Source organism: Papio anubis, chromosome 19 (assembly GCF_008728515.1).
Source record: "Papio anubis isolate 15944 chromosome 19, Panubis1.0, whole genome shotgun sequence".
Taxonomy (NCBI): domain Eukaryota; kingdom Metazoa; phylum Chordata; class Mammalia; order Primates; family Cercopithecidae; genus Papio; species Papio anubis.
In genome coordinates, this window is record NC_044994.1 from 2,768,574 (window position 1) to 2,786,398 (window position 17,825).

The 17,825-nt window shown below is 46.5% G+C and overlaps 2 protein-coding genes across 19 annotated transcripts in view; one reads left to right on the forward strand and one right to left on the reverse strand.

The window, feature by feature from the left end:
- The window catches only part of GNAL (G protein subunit alpha L), a 205,406-nt gene extending 201,007 nt beyond the window's left edge, over positions 1–4,399 (forward strand). For all 3 annotated transcript variants that reach the window (XM_009192359.3, XM_009192362.4, XM_021929935.2), the window contains exon 12: positions 1–4,399. In XM_009192359.3, the coding sequence (XP_009190623.1) occupies positions 1–147 (147 nt within the window). In that variant the 3' untranslated portion in view covers positions 148–4,399.
- MPPE1 (metallophosphoesterase 1) overlaps positions 2,189–17,825 on the reverse strand; it is a 27,123-nt gene continuing 11,486 nt past the window's right edge. For 14 of the 16 annotated variants that reach the window (XM_031658694.1, XM_031658690.1, XM_031658689.1 and 11 more), the window contains 9 exons: positions 17,338–17,710; positions 12,935–13,043; positions 8,374–8,477; positions 7,653–7,727; positions 5,630–5,738; positions 5,431–5,499; positions 5,217–5,339; positions 4,390–4,530; positions 2,189–3,334 (listed from right to left, as the gene is read on the reverse strand). In XM_031658694.1, the coding sequence (XP_031514554.1) occupies positions 3,152–3,334; positions 4,390–4,530; positions 5,217–5,339; positions 5,431–5,499; positions 5,630–5,738; positions 7,653–7,727; positions 8,374–8,477; positions 12,935–13,043; positions 17,338–17,618 (1,194 nt within the window). In that variant the 5' untranslated portion in view covers positions 17,619–17,710 and the 3' untranslated portion in view covers positions 2,189–3,151. The remainder of the gene's footprint in view (positions 3,335–4,389; positions 4,531–5,216; positions 5,340–5,430; positions 5,500–5,629; positions 5,739–7,652; positions 7,728–8,373; positions 8,478–12,934; positions 13,044–17,337; positions 17,711–17,825) is intronic. The other 2 variants (XM_031658695.1, XM_031658696.1) reach the window with 2 other exon arrangements.

Below are 17,825 nucleotides of genomic sequence, written 5' to 3' on the forward strand. Positions count from 1 at the left end.
AGGATCAGCACGGCCACCGGCGAAGGCAAACATTACTGCTACCCGCACTTCACCTGCGCCGTGGACACAGAGAACATCCGCAGGGTGTTCAACGACTGCCGCGACATCATCCAGCGGATGCACCTCAAGCAGTACGAGCTCTTGTGAGGCTGCTGCTGCCACCCCGCGATGGAGCGGCGCCCCAGACCGCCTGACTGCCAGCCCCATGCCATGGTAGGAGGCAGGGTCTCTAGTTCCATCTCGCTGCCGTCTGTCCCGTTCTGTGTCGACCACCAAGCCTCTGGCTACCTCTGTCCCCTCAGGTTTGGTTGTGTAGCTTCTGTTGTCATTGAATACGACCTTCCGCAGCATCCCACCCCCAAACCACCGACTCTCATTGCTGACACTGCAGCAGAATCTCTCCGGGTGGGAGCCCCTTTATTCATTCTCCCTTTATTGATTCATCGAGGAGAACTTGGTAGATGGGGAGAAAACGCAGTTTGCTTTTTTTCCCACGTTGTCAAGCGCGACCGCAAGAGCGTACGTGCAGTGCCCTGAGCCGCGGCCCTCTCTGATTTTCCCTTTATGAAGCTGCAGGTTGACGAGCGATGGTCCCTTCCCATCGGCCTTAGCCCTAGACTTAGAGTCGACCCCAAGCGACAGAGTGACCAGAAACCCTTTTACAGTCACATTCAGAGTCGCTGCTGGCCTCAGGCATTTGAATTAGAGCTACTTTGAGCCTCTTACATTTAGGCAGAAAACCTACCACATTCACTACTGCAAAATCTGTCTTGTGTAAAAATGATTCTCTAAACTTTCACTATACTTAGGCATAGTCTTCTTTCTCAGATTCTCTTTGTTGTTGTCCCTATTGCTGGTTTATTATACTGTACAGACCACAAAATGTAATATTCTTTTGTATAACTACTAAAGAAAAATCCTTGTAGATCTTTGTGCCTTTACCATGGCTATCTATACCTGTACATGAAATGTGTTTGTATTGTGCTAAAGAGCTTAATGTCAACATTACCTGCTGCTTACTCTGAAAAAAGGAATGAATGGTAGCTGTAGAATTTAGGATATTTCATAAGGTTGGCACTTTATAAAATACTCCCTGATTTAAAAAATTGTAAGTTATACACATTAATCATCCACATTCTACCAACAGTGTCGTACTAACATCACAAACTGTTGCAACCACCTGCTCGCTCTTCTCTGAGCTGTAAAAACCTGAACTCAATTCAGGGGTACAAATTGCAGTCTAATCTTTTCAGGGTACCAGGCACTTTTTTCTCTCTCTCTAGACAATACGTTTCCTAATTAGTCTGCTAATGAAACACTCCTTCAAGTTCCCTAGGTGGAAACAGGTCCACCATTCCCTTAGTCAACACTCTGGACACAGGCTACAGCATACAAGTAAGCAAACAGTAAGAGAAAAACAAAACGTGGCGTGTCAATGTTTGTGTCTGGCCTAGGAGAATAAGGATGACAGCTTCACTTGCCTTTTGAAGAAGAGACATTACAAAACCTTAATCTGAAGTATAAAGTCAAAAGATACGGCTCTTTCTCACACTCGCAAGATTTACAAATATAGCCTCAAACATGATGACACACGAACAGTATCTAGAAAGAACCGTTGTGGCAATGACACTTCATGTTCTAGCTGCAGCCACAGAGTTGAGGGTAGTTTTCATAGGTCTAAAATAATCTGTAAAGATGTCCAAAGTTAAATTTTCAACAATACAAATCTAGAGAAGTGACAGCCTATTACTTCATTACTCTCCTTTTAGTCTTTAGTCTGTAATATTTTAAAGTTTACTCTATAAATCAGCATTTTGTAATCCTTTATAAACTCATCCAGATTTAAATGCTACTTTTTCATGAAGAAAGGATGACAACTTTATAGACAGTCAGTGCAACACACACATATTTTATCTCATCACCATCTTCCTGCCCGTCCCATCCACTGTCTCATAAAACCCTCAGCTGAACTGATAAATACAATAGAAATTATTTTCAGTTCCCCTTGCACTGTCAAAGTAAAACAAGAAAACTGAAAAGCTACACCCCCAGCAAGAAAGGGAAGTATGTTGTTGTATGCATCATTACTCAACAATTACCCTCTAACTAAACATCCTGTTTAAGAGTTTAATTCAAACAAGAGCCAGACTGTTAAGAAAAAAAACAAAAAGAATAACTTTTATCTGGCTTACAATTATTAAAGCATTTATTTTCAGGTACCAAAAGCCATATCCCATTCTACTTTTCAAGTTTCTTTTGATCACTGACAGGCATTATCAGATGTAACAACTTGGTCTCCTATAGAGAAAATTACACTTATTTAAAAATCTGATTCCATTAATTGATCAAGTATAAAAATCTATGAAAACAATATGTTCTGCATATCACATCTGTACTTTTTTTTTTAATTATTTTTTTTTTGAGACGGAGTCTCGCTGTGCTGCCCAGGCTGGAGTGTAATGGCGCGATCGCGGCTCACTGCAACCTCCGCCTCCTGGGTTCAAGGGATTCTCCTGCCTCAGCCTCCCAAGTAGCTGGGATTATAGGCGTGTGCCACCACCTTTGGCTAATTTTTATATTTCTAGTGGAGAAGGGGTTTCACCATGTTGGCCAGGCTGGTCTTGAACTCCTGACCTCAAGTGATCCACCCGCCTCAGCTTCCCAAACTCCTGGATTACAGGTGTGAGCCGCCGCGTCCGGCCACATCTGTACTTCCAAAGGTACAGCTTTACGGTACATAGGAATTCGAGAACCACTTCACAGGACGAGGGAAACAGCCCAATATTTACGTATACACATAATCCCAAGTGTGTGCTGGGGCCACCAGGCCCTTCCTGGGGGAACAAGGACTGTCGTGCATGTGAGTGACGACATTAATAGCATTTAATACTGTACAGATGCAACCTTCGATGATACATATATTTGATAAAAATGAGAAAACAGATTTGTTGTAGAGTACCTGTCCACTTTGCTAGCATGAGAACAGTACAATCAACTATTTATTTTGCAGTTACTCGTGTCAGTGATTGAGAATTTCTGTGATGTGCAGAGAGACGGCCTGTAATTGGTCTCATCATCCACTTGATTCTAACATGATCTCTGCCCAAAGTTCCATTTCTTGGGCTTTGATATTTACAGTGGCGCCTGCTCTTCATCTTGTCTTACGCTTTCTGAGCAAGTTCAAACCAGAAAGAAAAGGTGAGGCTAAAAGCCCCAAGTGAGAGAGTGTGAGGACCACAAGGAAGCCTACCGCTCCACAGTAGATGACCAAAACCACGTCCTCACGTGGGAGGTAGCACTTGGAGAGGGCGTAGTCTGTGGGCGTGATGCTGCCCTGGAAAGGAAAAGGGAAAGTTAAGGTGACAGCACCAGGCACAGGTTGAACACCACAGTCTTAGAAACAGCAGAGGGAAACTGCCTTCTCAGGTCCCCCTCAGGTGAGGCAGGGAAGGGGCCCTCCTCACCTGAGAACAAGGGGGCCTGGCCTTCGTCCTGCACCGGGCTCTTCCCCCAGAGCCCGACTAGCCCAGGCTCTGGCAGGAGAGCCAAGTAAGGCCCAAGTGTGCCTGGGTGGAAAATGTCTGGGACACTGACCTGTCAGAACTGGCCCCTGGCCCACCGGGTTCCCATCAAATATAATGGGAGATCCGTAACAGAGATTCAGAGAGGTACATGGAGTTCCAGGGTCATTGGTCAGCAAGGAACAAGGAGGGAACGGTGTCTTCCTGCCCCTTGATGCTCAACTAAGCATCTGTTCCCTAGAAGTACATGTGTCCAGGTCGTCTCCGTGGCCTTTTCTCTGCAGATGCGTTTATGTGGAATGACAGTGGCAAATGTTTTCATTTACTTGAATTTGAAAATGTTAGGGTTTCCCCCACCTTTTAAGAAGGAAAAGAACCTGTCATACCAGCATCATGAGCTGGATGTAGGAGCCCATGGCTGAAAGGCGTTAAAACGCCCAGTGGTCATTCAGTGAAACACCTTTTATCAACCTGCAAAGGCTGTAGCGTTCTCTGCCAGGTCAAATGGGCATGTTTTGAAAATAAGAGAAGATGGCTGAGTATAGCTAATGAATAAATGGTTGTTTCTTTAGAAAAGTAAACACACACAGAGTGTAAGAGGAGACGACATGGCCCTCCCTGAAGGATCAAGTCCACCTGGACAGTGCCCTGCCCTCACTTCCCACATAAACCGCCCAGGAATGTCAGGCTGATTGGTTCCCGGAAGGGTGTTTGGCAAGAGGCAGTGCATGGAACTACGTGTAGAGGGAGGGAAATTTGTGTGTGACTTTTGTAAATTTTTACAGATTGCAGCAATTAAATAGTTGATTACTGTGTTGATTTAAATACTTATGGAAAGCTTTCAGACAAAAATAAACTTTCACATTACCATGATGAAACTGGGGTTGTTTCTGTTCCTCCAACTGAAAGACGGGACGCTGAGCTCGGGGACTCGGCCCCCGTGGTGCACCTCGCAGGCGCTGTGCGTGTGGCCACTGAGAACCAGGCGCGGCTGGAGCCACCACAGCAGCTGACAGCGGCCGAGAAGACAGCAAAGCAGGCTGTTAGCTCACCCTCAACCAGGCCCTCACCGCTCAGCAGACAGCCGCTGGCCATCGCTTCTTTCATTAAATTAAATACTACATCCTTATTTTGAAGGACTGGTTTATTTTTTTCCGTAAAAATCCTTTGGTTTATTTATACTAAATCAAAGGTAAGGTCAGCCCCTTTGAGTCTACCATTCTCATTCTAGATTTTATCTACTTTTTGTGCTTTTTTATCTTTATAAATATTTTATACATTTATCTTATAAACATTTCCTATATTTATATATTATATATAATGTAATATATAAATCTATATAAGAAAATGCATTTTAATTTTAACTAAGTCCCTAAAAATTTGACTCTTAAGTTCCATTCACATTTCTAAACACATTCAAGTTGGTGAAAAACTCTGAATACAAAGAATAGCTGAGACTATCATTGACTTCAGCGTAGGAAATAGAAGTAGGTTTACTGGAAAAAAAAAAAAAGAAAGCAATTACATGATGGTGCTGTGAAAGCCAGGCCTCCATCCACCCCTGTCCCCAGGTGATAACTAAGTCATCAACGTTTCAGCAAACACCTGCTCTAGCCTGGGCGCTCTGCTTGCTGACATGCAAGGTGACGAGAGTCACACGGCGACATGAATTAGCATCATGACACCCTGGCAAACCTTTTGTGATGCCTCCCGTGAAAGCACGTCATAGTTCTCCTTAAATGGGATGTCCCTTTCCTCTGGAGGAGCAGCATCGTCCCCAGAACAGTTAGCATCACTTCTCCGATACAGAGGATAATGCTGTCCGGGGTGGAGAGAGGAGTTCAGGCGGCTGTCGTGAAACTGCGGGCTGCCTGCTGTCCGCCATGAGCCCCTTCCTCCCCCAGCTCACCTGCAGGAGGACGGGGGCAGACACAGGCAGCAGAGGCCCAGGTCCACACCGGCGCGAGCCATGTGCCTGCTGGGTACAAGTCAGGCCATTAATCCGCACACCTGACCCTCATCAAAGGGCAAGAAGAGCTGGGGACTGAGTAACAAAAGCAGAGCGACACGGGCCAGAAGTCGCCTGTGGCATTGAGATGCTCTCCTACCTCTCGGGAGCAGTTCAGTCTGTGAGAAACTTCAATGAGCTCTGCTTCTGCTTCAGAGCAGATGCCACAGCCGTCCCCGTTCAGCGCCACGCTGTTGACCATCACGAAGCTGAGGCAGAGGGACACAGGCAGGTGAGGCTGCTGGGGGTACCTGTGCTTTCTTTTCCCCACTGTTCCCATGAAAAGAAAGCTAAGCATCCAGTGCAAAGAAACAAGCCCAGAGCAGTTTTTCAATACCACCCAGAATAATTTGGTGTATTTTTTTTTTTTTTTTTTTTTTGAGACAGAGTCTTGCTCTGTCGCCCAGGATGGAGTGCAGTGGCCGGATCTGAGCTCACTGCAAGCTCCACCTCCCGGGTTTACGCCATTCTCCTGCCTCAGCCTCCCGAGTAGCTGGGACTACAGGTGCCCACCACCTCGCCCGGCTAGTTTTTTGTATTTTTTTAGTAGAGATGGGGTTTCACCGTGTTAGCCAGGATGGTCTCGATCTCCTGACCTCGTGATCTGCCTGTCTCAGCCTCCCAAAGTGCTGGGATTGAGCCACTGCGCCCGGCCTGGTGTATTTTTAAATATGAGTCAGTATTAACAAAAATAGCATGACTGGGAGTTCAGTCTAAGACATGATCAAAGGGTTTTTGACCCTAAACTTGTGAAAAATTCCAGATTACAGAAGCTCATCTGTTACAGTGCATCTTCTGTGCAGAGGGCTAAGAACCCCTCTGCCCACCCCATCAGCTGGTTGTGAGGATTCAATGAAATGACATGGCAGGTGTTTAGAACACAGCCTGCCACTAGAAAGTACTCAGTACTTGTCAGATATTGTGACTAACAGGTACAGGGAACCACAGGGTGCATCAGTGACATACAGACACACACAGCAAGTAAGGCAGAGGGTAGGGTGCCGCTTAGAGCTAACTGGGTATGGATAATCCCAAACTACGGTAATAACAGAGTCCATTATGGTTAGACTCAGCAGCCACATTTTTTTATAGACTCCCACTAAATACGCTTTTATTTCCTACACCCATACCATCTTGGAATGACGAAAGTACCAGTCAGTAAAGACTGCTTGAAATTTAACTCGTCTTAGAGATAAGGAGCGGAGTTACCAAGTGATCAGCAGTATGATGAGCTGTTAAAAGTGTCTTAAACACACACTTAGAGGGAACTAATTCTCACTGTATCATGTTTCTGTAATGAGTCAGCAGAGGAAGCCGCCTACTCAAGAGAGACTCTGCCCTCCTGGCAGAGGGAGGGAAAGGTGAGCACTGGAGGGAGGGAAAGGTGAGCAGAAATGACCTCACCTGCAGACCTGCTGTGTCCAAGGTCAACAGAGTGCTGGGCACCCACAGGAAGGGCAGGATTAAAAGAGAAAAGGCTTCCACTCCCACCTGCTTTCTCTCCACCGCGTCTATCATCAGGAGAGAGTATAGAGTCCTGCCCACTGTGCTGCAGCCGCATACACAGCCCAGAAAAGATCTAGAGATGGGCACTGAGGTGGCCTCGCAGAGGGGGAGCTGCTCATGCTCAGGCTAAGGGTCAGGGTGCTCGGGTGTAAAAGCCCAGGCCGATGGAGATGGGTAGCACAGAGCTTCAGACGCACTGTGACACACTTGCCACCAAATCCCATGACACCATAACTACGGGAACAGTCTTTGTAAAGTGAAATTAGCACATTTTGATCAAATAAAAAGACTCTTTTACAAAGTGGGCTGATGAAATTTGCACCACCCAGAGACAGGGCAGACAGAAAGAGGATCACTCCCACAGTGGCTGGGCAGAGTCATAAACTGACCGATTCACTGTGGGGTTGTGAAGGAAAACCAGGGTCGCTTGAGGTTTCCCATCTATCGGCTCCCATGGCCAGCACCAGCAAGGGCAGCCTGAGGCACTGCTGTTTAAAGCTCGTAAACCAGGCTGCACGGAACACGGGCAGATGACAGATCCCAGTATGGCAGGCACCTTTAGAAAATCAAGTTTCCAAGGACTCAAGGTCTTGGAAGAATTTACAAGTAATACTCACTTAATGCCTTTCCAAGAAAACAGTCTTTCAGAGCTGAACACTTTCTCGAAGCGTTCCACTTTGTATGTGTTCATCCTATATTCAAGTGTAAGAGGAAACATTTTCAGGACAAGCCATTTTAGAAACTCCTAGAGTTATCACGAACACAAAGTAACTTTCAAGACTTCAGTTTCAGACTAGCATTATTAGTTAAGGGCCCCACCTGGCCCCAGGATATCAAAGCTCAAATTTTAGTTCCACTACTTACTACGAAGCCTGGGGCAAGTTACTCAGCTGCCCAGGGCCTCATTGTGCATTGGCACCATATAGGTAAAACAACAGGACCGTGGTAAAGATCAATGTGTTCATATACGGAAGTAAAGGGCTTGAAACAGACGGCACATTACAAGCAAGCACTAGAGCACTATATAAATGTTAGCTATTAGAGTCTAAATGATCTTGTTTTTTCATTCCCAAAGACAATGATTGGCCATTAAATGTACATTTCAAGTTAGATGTTTCCCAAGAGCACATACAATTCATTCATTCCACAGATATTTGTTGAGGGTGTACTATGCACCAAGTAAAAACCCCTTAAAGAGCTGAATATCCCAGAGCTTACATCTTTTGAGGAAAACGAATTTCAAGACAGCACAAATAGGGCTTTCACCAGAATTCCAACAGATTTAGAATTACAGTTAACCAGCGCTCTCAGGGTGCAGGGCTTTCGTGAACTACTTACTCATAATGGAAGCCAATGTCATGGTTTCCAGCAACTACCTTCAGCTGTACGTGACTCGGGTGTCTGAACATTTTCTGAAACCGCTCCACATCATCCGCCCAGGCCTGAGGGAAAAAGAAAAACCTCTGGAGGCCAGAGAACCATCCCTGCCCTGTGGCTAAAAAACATGATCCCTGTTTTGTTTGGTTTTGTTTTTGAGACCAGTCCGGCTCTGCCTCCAGGCTGAAGTGCAGTGATGTGATCTCTGCTCACTGCAACTTCCATCTCCCGCATTCAAGTGATTCTCCTGCCTCAGCCTCCGGAGTAGCTGGGATTCCAGACACACACTACCATGCCTGGCTTTTTTTTTTTTTTTTTTGTATTCTTAGTAGAGACAGGTTTTCACCATGTTAGCCAGGATTGTCTTGATCTCCTGACCTCGTGATCCACCCGCCTCAGCCTCCCAAAGTGCTGGGATTACAGGTATGAGCCAACGCACCCAGCCAATGATCCCTATTTTGATGTGAGAAGTGAATGAATTCCCCTGTTTAAATCAGATGTCCATAAAGATGATGTAGAACTTTCTTTTTTTTTTGAGATGGAGTCTTGTTCTGTCGCCCGCCACCACGCCTGACTAATTTTTTTGTATTTTTAATAGAGACGGGGTTTCACCATGTTAGCCAGGATGGTCTCGATCTCCTAACCTCATAATCCGCCTGCCTTGGCCTCCCAAAGTGCTGGGATTACAGGCGTGAGCCACCGCACCTGGCCACAATATGTCTTTTTTAAGACTACAATTAATACTTGCTGTTATGTAATTTGATGCCAACTTTTCATTTTATTTTGTTGTTTTTTTGAGACAGGGTCTCACTCTGTCACCCAGGATGGAGTGCAGTGGCATGATCTTGGCTCACTAGAACTTCCGTCTCCAGGGTTCAAGTGATCCTTGTGCCTCAGTCACCTGAGTAGCTGGGATTACAGGCGCCTGCCACCATGCCCAGCTAATTTTTGTATTTTTAGTAGACACAAGGTTTCACCATGTTGGCCAGGCTGGTCTCGAACTCCTGACCTCAAGTGATCCACCTGCCTCAGCCTCCCAAAGTGCTAGGATTACAGGCGTAAGCCACCAAGCCCAGCCTGATGCCAAATTTTTAAATGGTATCCTCTCCCATCTTAAAACAATAACTGGCAATTCCAAAAAATATTTGGTTCATGCACCTATTATTTGAAGATCCCCTGAAGACCATTCATAGACCCTGGTGGAGAAATGCTTAAGATCTGGGCATGCTATAAGAACAGGCTCTTACAAAATGTCCAGTAAGTTCTTCATGTGTCCCAACCAAGACGAGGTTGAAAACATCTTTAAAAGTGGCATTCCCGGCCGGGCACAGTGGCTCGCACTTGTAATCCCAGCACTTTGGGAGGCTGAGGCAGGCGGATCACGAGGTCAGGAGATTGAGACCATCCTGGCTGACACAGTGAAACTCCATCTCTACTAAAAATACAAAAAACAGCCGGGCGTGGTGGCAGGAGCCTGTAGTCCCAGCTACAGGCAGGAGAATGGTGTGAACCCAGAAGGCAGAGCTTGCAGTGAGCTGAGATCGCGCCACTGCACTCCAGCCTGGACCGTAGAGTGAGACTCCGTCTCAAAAAATAAAAAATAAAAAATGTGGCATTCCCCTATGGCTACAACTGTGGAAACGAACTAATGAGATGTGGGAGAAAGAAAGACAAAAACTACTTATTGTAACATATATTTCAAAATTATTCTGATACTTGCTTTAACTATTAAAACTTCAGAGTTGGCCGGGCGCGGTGGCTCACGCCTGTAATCCCAGCACTTTGGGAGGCCGAGGCGGGCGGATCACGAGGTCAGGAGATCGAGACCATCCTGGCTAACACGGTGAAACCCCGTCTCTACTAAAAATGCAAAAAATTAGCCGGGCGAGGCGGCGGGCGCCTGTAGTCCCAGCTACTCGGGAGGCTGAGGCAGGAGAATGGCGTGAACCCGGGAGGCGGAGCTTGCAGTGAGCCGAGATCGCGCCACTGCACTCCAGCCTGGGCGACACAGCGAGACTCCGTCTCAAAAAAAAAAACAAAACTTCAGAGTTATGTTAGTGTAGTTCTTATTTTTATAAAGCTAAAAATATCGATTGTACAAACACCCTAGGGTAGGGAAAAAAACAAAAAAAACCCTCAATTCTAGATGGTAACCAACTTTATCCTAAATGTTGTAAATCTGGCAAAACCTAAGGAAACATGCTGGATAGTGTCCTTGAATACATTTACAAAGATTCCACTTTAACAAATAACATTTAAAGTTAGATGGCTGGGCACGGTGGCTCACACCTCTACTCCCAGCACTTTGGGAGGCTGAAGCAGGCGGATCACTAGAGGTCAGGAGTTTGAGAGCAGCCTGGCCAACATGGTGAAACCCTGTCTCTACTAAGTATACAAAAATTAGCTGGGTGTGGTGGCGGGCGCCTGTAGTCCCAGCTACTCGAGGAGGCTGAGGCAGGAGAATCACTTGAACCAGGGAGGCAGAGGTTGCGGTAAGCTGAGATCACGCCACACACTCCAGCCTTGGTGACAGAGCAAGACACCAGCTTAAAAAAATAAAAAATAAATAAAGTTAGAGTAACATAAAATCAGAATAACAGGCATAGAAAAACATAAAATATTGCCCTTAATTTGGAAAGGCAACATATCTATCCAACCACATTTTGTAACTAGTTGTTTTTACATATAACATTTCCACTATCTCACATTGAATTACAGCCTAGAGGATAACAAACATTGCAACTCTGCAAACAGTGGTTCCTATCAACTCCAAAACAAGACTTCTCTTGCGTAGCTACTGAATTGTCCTAGGAAATGCCAGTAAGGTTTTTTGGGTTTTTGTTGTGGGTTTTTTTATTTTGCTTTTGGTTTGGTTGTTTGTCTTCCTTGATTTTTATCTTTATTTTTTGAGACAGGGTCTCACTCTGTCACCCAGGCTGGAGTGCAGTGGTGCACAGCTGACTGTGGCCCCGACCTCCCAGGCTCAAGTGATCCTCCCACTTCAGCCTCCTGAGTAGCTGGGACTATAGGCGTGCACCACCATGCCTGGCTAATTTTTGTATTTTTTGTAGAAACAGGGTCTCACTAAGTTGCCAGGTTTTGAACTCCTGGGCTCAAACGATCCTCCTGCCTTGGACTAGGCCTGGCGTGGTGGCTCATGACTATAATGCCAGCACTTTGGGAGGCCAAGGTGGGCAGATTGCCTGAGCTCAGGAGTTCAAGACCAGCCTGGGCAACATGGTGAAACCCCATCTCTACTAAAATACAAAAAAAATTAGCTAGGCATGGTAGTGTATGCCTGTAATCCCAGCTACTCGGGAGGCTGAGGAGGGAGAATTGCTTGAACCCAGGAGGTGGAGGTTGTAGTGAGCCAAAATCACACCACTGCACTGCAGCCTGGGTGACAGAGTGAGACTCCATCCCCTCCACCACCAAAAAAAAAAAAAAAAAAAAAAAAGGCAGGCACAGTAGCTCATGCCTGTAATCCCAGCACATTGAGAGGCCGAGGTGGGCGAGTCACCTGAGGTCAGAAGTTCGAGACCAGCCTGACCAACATGGAGAAACCCCATGTCTACTAAAAATACAAAATTAGACGGGCGTGGTGACGCATGCCTGTAATCCTACCACACAAGAGGCTGAGGCAGGAGAATCGCTTGAACCTGGGAGGCAGAGTTTGCAGTGAGCTGAGATTGCGCCATTGCACTCCAGCCTGGGCAACAAGAGCGAAACTCCATCTCAAAAAAAAAAAAACTCCTCCTGCCTTGGGCTTCCAAAGTGCTGGTACTATAGGCATGTGATGAAGTTTTTTAGACCCCAAATTAAATATTTTCCAAAAACCATGAGTGACTGAACATTTTTAAGCAGCAAGAACAGTTCATGTCATTTGTTTTGTTCCAAGGATAGAATAAGCAAAACATTGTGACAACTAAGGTGAGAAGAGCTTTTCTCTTTGGTTTGTGGAAAGTCTTACATTACCCCAATACCCAGGCGGAGGTCTCAGCCCCTCTGAAGGCAGAGGATCCTCACATCGAGTCCCCAGGGCCCCTTCTGCATCTCTCACTCAGAAAAAAGAAAATCAGAGGAGAACAGCAAGTCCCTTTTGTAGCACAATTCTCCTAATGTTGTGGTTCAATAAGAGTGTGAAATTAAATGTACATTTCAATATGTATTTTGCAATTTCGGTCACAACTGAAATAACATCTATCTTGCCCATTTCTCCCTTTCCCAAGAGGTTCACAAAACAGTGTATTCCAAGTAAATGATATCTGGCTAATCGACCTATTTCCTACATAGACAAATGTTTACAATTAGCCAACCTAACCTGAGATTGAGTTGTTCTAATAATCTTAGATAGCCTATGAATTCTAAGCATCTTCCAGATAGCCTATGCATTTTTAATATCAGTAGTAAGTACAACTTCCATAAAATTTCCAACTCGAGCTGACATTGCTTCGTGGCTTCTCTGGGTTACTTGTGCTGGACCTCAAAGCAGGATGAGGGCACCTGGAACACAGGGTCCTACCTCAGGGGTGCTCCACTTCCCTTCATCAAAGACATCCCCCAGGATGAAGACGACTTCCGGCTGCAGCAACCACAGAGCTGTCTGGAAGGCTCTCTCCATCTGCCATTCCCTTGACACCAATAGGAAAAAGTAAGTCATCAGTCTTTCCTGGGTGGAGGCTACTTCTGTATCATGCACCATTTAAACAGCAAACTAAATGGTTCCACTCTCCTTCTTTCAGAGTCCCACTCTTGCATTCCCATCCCCGGCTTGAAGGGCCAAAGAGGCCGTATCTGATTAAAGGTGGGGAATTAAGTATCAGAGAAGAGTCTGGCCACGCCTCCCACACACCCGACACTGTGGTGTGCAGGAACAGGCCCCACTCTGCACCCTGCAGCCATCACTCAGTCAAGACACAACTGGATCTGAGAGAGCCTAATGCAGCTTCCGAAGATGTTCGATGTAGACTGATTTTGTAACACACAGAGGAGATGATTGTATCTAGCTTAATTTTCACCACTTCTTAAAGGGAATTCAACTTCCTTCTTTCCTTCCAAATTGGAGGGGAGATGACAACAGGCTAGTCAATATCAAAACAGTAAATCCTGTAGATTTCAGACATGCAAGTAATCCTCCGAGGTAAAAGAAGCAAATGAAAAGAGCCTGGAGGCCGGGCGTAGTGGTTCTTGCCTGTAATCCCATCACTTTGGGAGGCCAAAGTGGGCAGATCATGAGGTCAGGAGTTCGAGACCAGCCTGGCCAATATCATGAAACCCTGTCTCTACTAAAAATACAAAAAGTCAGCTGTGCATGGTGGTGGGTGCCTGTGGTACCAGCTACTTGGGAGGCTGAGGCAGGAGAATTGCTTGAACCCAGCAGGCGGAAGTTGCAGTGAGCTGAGATCACGCCACTGCACTCCAGCCTGGGTGACAGAGAGAGACTCCATCTCAAAAAGAAAAAAGAGCCTGGGATCTGCAATCTAACAGATAATGGCTTAACATCCCAGCTCAATCCATTGAAAAGCTGTGTGCCTTTGAAAATACTGCCTATTCTGATTCCCAGTGTTTTCATTGGTAAATGGAGATTTTATTTTATTTATTTATTTATTTATTTATTTTGAGATGGAGTTTCCCTCTCGTTGCCCAGGCTGGAGTGCAATGGCGTGATCTCGGCTCACTGCAACCTCCACCTCCCGGGTTCAAGTGATTCTCCTGCCTAGCTGGGATTATAGGCATGTGCCACCACACCCAGCTAATTTTGTATATTTAGTAGAGACAGGGTTTCTCCATGTTGGTCAGGCTGGTCTTGAACTTCTGACCTCCAGTGATCCACCTGCCTCAGCCTCCCAAAGTGCTGGGATTCCAGGCGTGAGCCACCACACCAGGCCGGTAAATGGGGATTTTATTTTATTTTTTTTTTTTTTTTTTTTTTTTTTTTGAGACGGAGTCTCGCGCTGTCGCCCAGGCTGGAGCGCAGTGGCCGGATCTCAGCTCACTGCAAGCTCCGCCTCCCGGGTTCACGCCATTCTCCGGCCTCAGCCTCCCGAGTAGCTGGGACTACAGGCGCTGCCACCTCGCCCGGCTATTTTTTGTATTTCTTAGTAGAGACGGGGTTTCACCGTGTTAGCCAGGATGGTCTCGATCTCCTGACCTCGTGATCCGCCCATCTCGGCCTCTCAAAGTGCTGGGATTACAGGCTTGAGCCACCGCGCCCGGCCGTTAAATGGGGATTTTAAACCCTACTTGCACAGGATAGTTATGGGGTTAAATGAGACAGCGTTTGTAAAGGATGGCACAGGCACACGGCAGGTGCACAAAAATGTCAGTGCTTGCTCAGCCCTCCCCGTCTTCAACCTAACCAAATCCAGCCTATGTCATTTTCCTAAGGAATCCAAACCTTTCCTCCTTTTTTTTTTTGAGACGGAGTCTCGCTCTGTCGCCCAGGCTGGAGTGCAGTGGCCGGATCTCAGCTCACTGCAAGACCCGCATCCCGGGTTCACGCCATTCTCCTGCCTCCGCCTCCCGAGTAGCTGGGACTACAGGCGCCCGCCACCTCGCCCGGCTAATTTTTTTTGTATTTTAGTAGAGACGGGGTTTCACCGTGTTAACCAGGATGGTCTTGATCTCCTGACCTCGTGATCCGCCCGTCTCGGCCTCCCAAAGTGCTGGGATTACAGGCTTGAGCCACCGCGCCCGGCCTACCTTTCCTCCTTTTTAAGGCATTTTCCTGGCTGCTCCTCCTCTACAAAAGGGAAATGCTATGTCCTGGGATATAGAAACAGGGGAAAGTAGGCTGGGTGCAGTGGCTCACACCTTTAATTTCAATGCTTTGGGAGGCCAAGGCGGGAGGATCACTTGAGGCCAAGAGTTCAAAACCAGCATGAGCAACACAGCAAAATTCCATCTCTACAAAAAAGTAAAAATTAGCTGGGCGTAGTGACACAAGCCCATTGTCCTAGCTACTTGGGCAGCTGCAGTGAGCTATGATCCTACTACTGCCCTCCAGCCTGGGCAACAGAGCTAGACCTCGTTTTTTTTTTTTTTTTTTTTTTTTTTTGAGACGGAGTCTGGCTCTGTGGCCCGAGCTGGAGTGCAGTGGCCGGATCTCAGCTCACTGCAAGCTCCGCCTCCCGGGTTTACGCCATTCTCCTGCCTCAGCCTCCCGAGTAGCTGGGACTACAGGCGCCCGCCACCTCGCCCGGCTAGCTTTTTGTATTTTTTAGTAGAGACGGGGTTTCACCGGGTTAGCCAGGATGGTCTCGATCTCCTGACCTCGTGATCCGCCCGTCTCGGCCTCCCAAAGTGCTGGGATTACAGGCTTGAGCCACCGCGCCCGGCCTTAGACCTCGTTTTAATCAGTCAATGTAATTTCTGGTCAGAGGAAGATTTTTAGATCCCAAGTTAACCACTGAATGGTACACATCACCCATAAAAGGCTTTTTACCCAAGATCTCTCTCAAAACACATTTCTCTGTTTTTCTTATTTTATTTTACTTTTTCTTAGAGACAGGCTCTTGCTCTGTCACTCAAGCTGGACTGCGGTGCCATGATCACAGCTTACTGGAGGCTCAAACTCTGGTGCTCAGAATAGCTCAAATGATCCTCCTGCCTCAGCCTCCTGAGTAACTAGGACTACAAGTAGGCATAAATAGCAAAAATTAGCTATTTTTTGGTTTTTGTTTATTGTTTTTTTGTAGAAATGAGGTCTTGCCACGTGGCCCAGGCTGGTCTCAAATTCCTGGCCTCAAGCAATCCTTCACCTCCACCTCCACCTCCTAAAGTGCTGGGATTACAGGCGTGAAGCACTGCACCCAGCTTCTCAGTTTCTCTTGATTTATTCACCACGGAAAGTAAAAATCTAGAAACAGCAGCAGGAAGAATGCACAGAAGGCTACTTGGAGAGACCAGACATCAATCAGGATCGATTTGTAAGACCAAGACACTGCAGGCCCTGCACCGGCCCTTCTTCAGCTCACGCCTCCTTTGGTTAAAACTCTTAGTAAAAAGGTATAGCTGCTCCTTCATTATTCTTTATTCTTTAGTTTTTGTTTTTGTTTTGAGATGGAGTCTTGCTCTGTTGCCCAGGCTGGAGTGCAGTGGCGCAATCTCAGCTCACTGCAACCTCCGCCTCCCGGGTTGAAGCGATTTTCCTATCTCAGCCTCCCAAGTAGCTGAGATTATAGGCACCCGGCACCATGCTCGGCTAATTTTTCTATTTTTAGTAGAGATGGAGTTGCACCATGTTGGCCAGGGTGGTCTTGAACTCCTGACCTCAGGTGATCCGCCTGCCTTGGCCTCCCAAAGTGCTGGGATTACGGGCGTGAGCCACTGCGCCCGGCCTAAAAATAATTTGTTTAAAAAGCTTCCTGGTGAAAAAAAACCAAAGGACCACGCAGGGGCAGGTGTGAGTCGGAAAGACAGGACCTGATCCTTCCCTAGGGTGACAGCCACAAATCCGCTCTGCTCCTCTGCTGTCTAGAGGAGGCTGAAACCCAACAGGCTCAAAGGTACACACAGGGAAGGTGAGATGGGGCCATCAACCCAGATCTGTGTCCTCCCTGCCCAGGGGACCAGTCCCGGCACCAGGCATCATCGCGTGGCATCTTCTTGTCATTGCGTGGCACATCTTGTGATGTTTCTTGTCTTCACCCAGTTACAAACAAGGAGGCAGGGGCTCAGAGGGGCTCTAACAACTTGTCCAAAGTCACAAAGCGACGTGGCCCAGATCCGACTCCCAAATTATGGGGCCCTGTATACATCCTCAGTAAATGGTAAATTCAAGGAAAAGTCAAATGTCCCTAAATGTCCTCCTTTAAGAGGAAAATAACTAAGAGTAACCTAAAGCCATTAAGCCTTGCCTATGAGGAGAGAGCTATACCGTTTTGCCTACAGAATTTTAGAAAGATTCCTGATTTTACCTCTTACCTTCGTAATTTGTCCAGCCAGTGGCCTAAGAATTCCCCAAGCAAATGGGTGTCAGCCAAAAACATGGCTTTGAGCACAGGCTCATGTGAGGCCTGTTCACCATCATAGGCTGTGGTTTTCACTTCAGGCCAATTACACTGAAAGATCACTAAGTAATAGATTAAAAATTCACAAAATAGAAGCACAGCAAAGACAACAGCTATGAGTTTCAACAGCAATGCACTCTTCCTCTTTAACGGATGAAAATTCTGTCTTTCAAATCCCACTTCGATCATAGCCATTTCTCAAGCAACAACAAATCCATTAAGGGTTCACCATGAGAAAACTGCAGAGCCCTGGGTAGGGTGATGGCATCCTGGTCTTAGCTGGGCACCTACAGGGAAAAGGAAGATAATTCAGTTATGTTCCCTAATAATACAGGTATCACACCTCTCTCTATTAAGAACTAATGAGTTACACAATCCTATCTACATTTCCAAATTAATTGT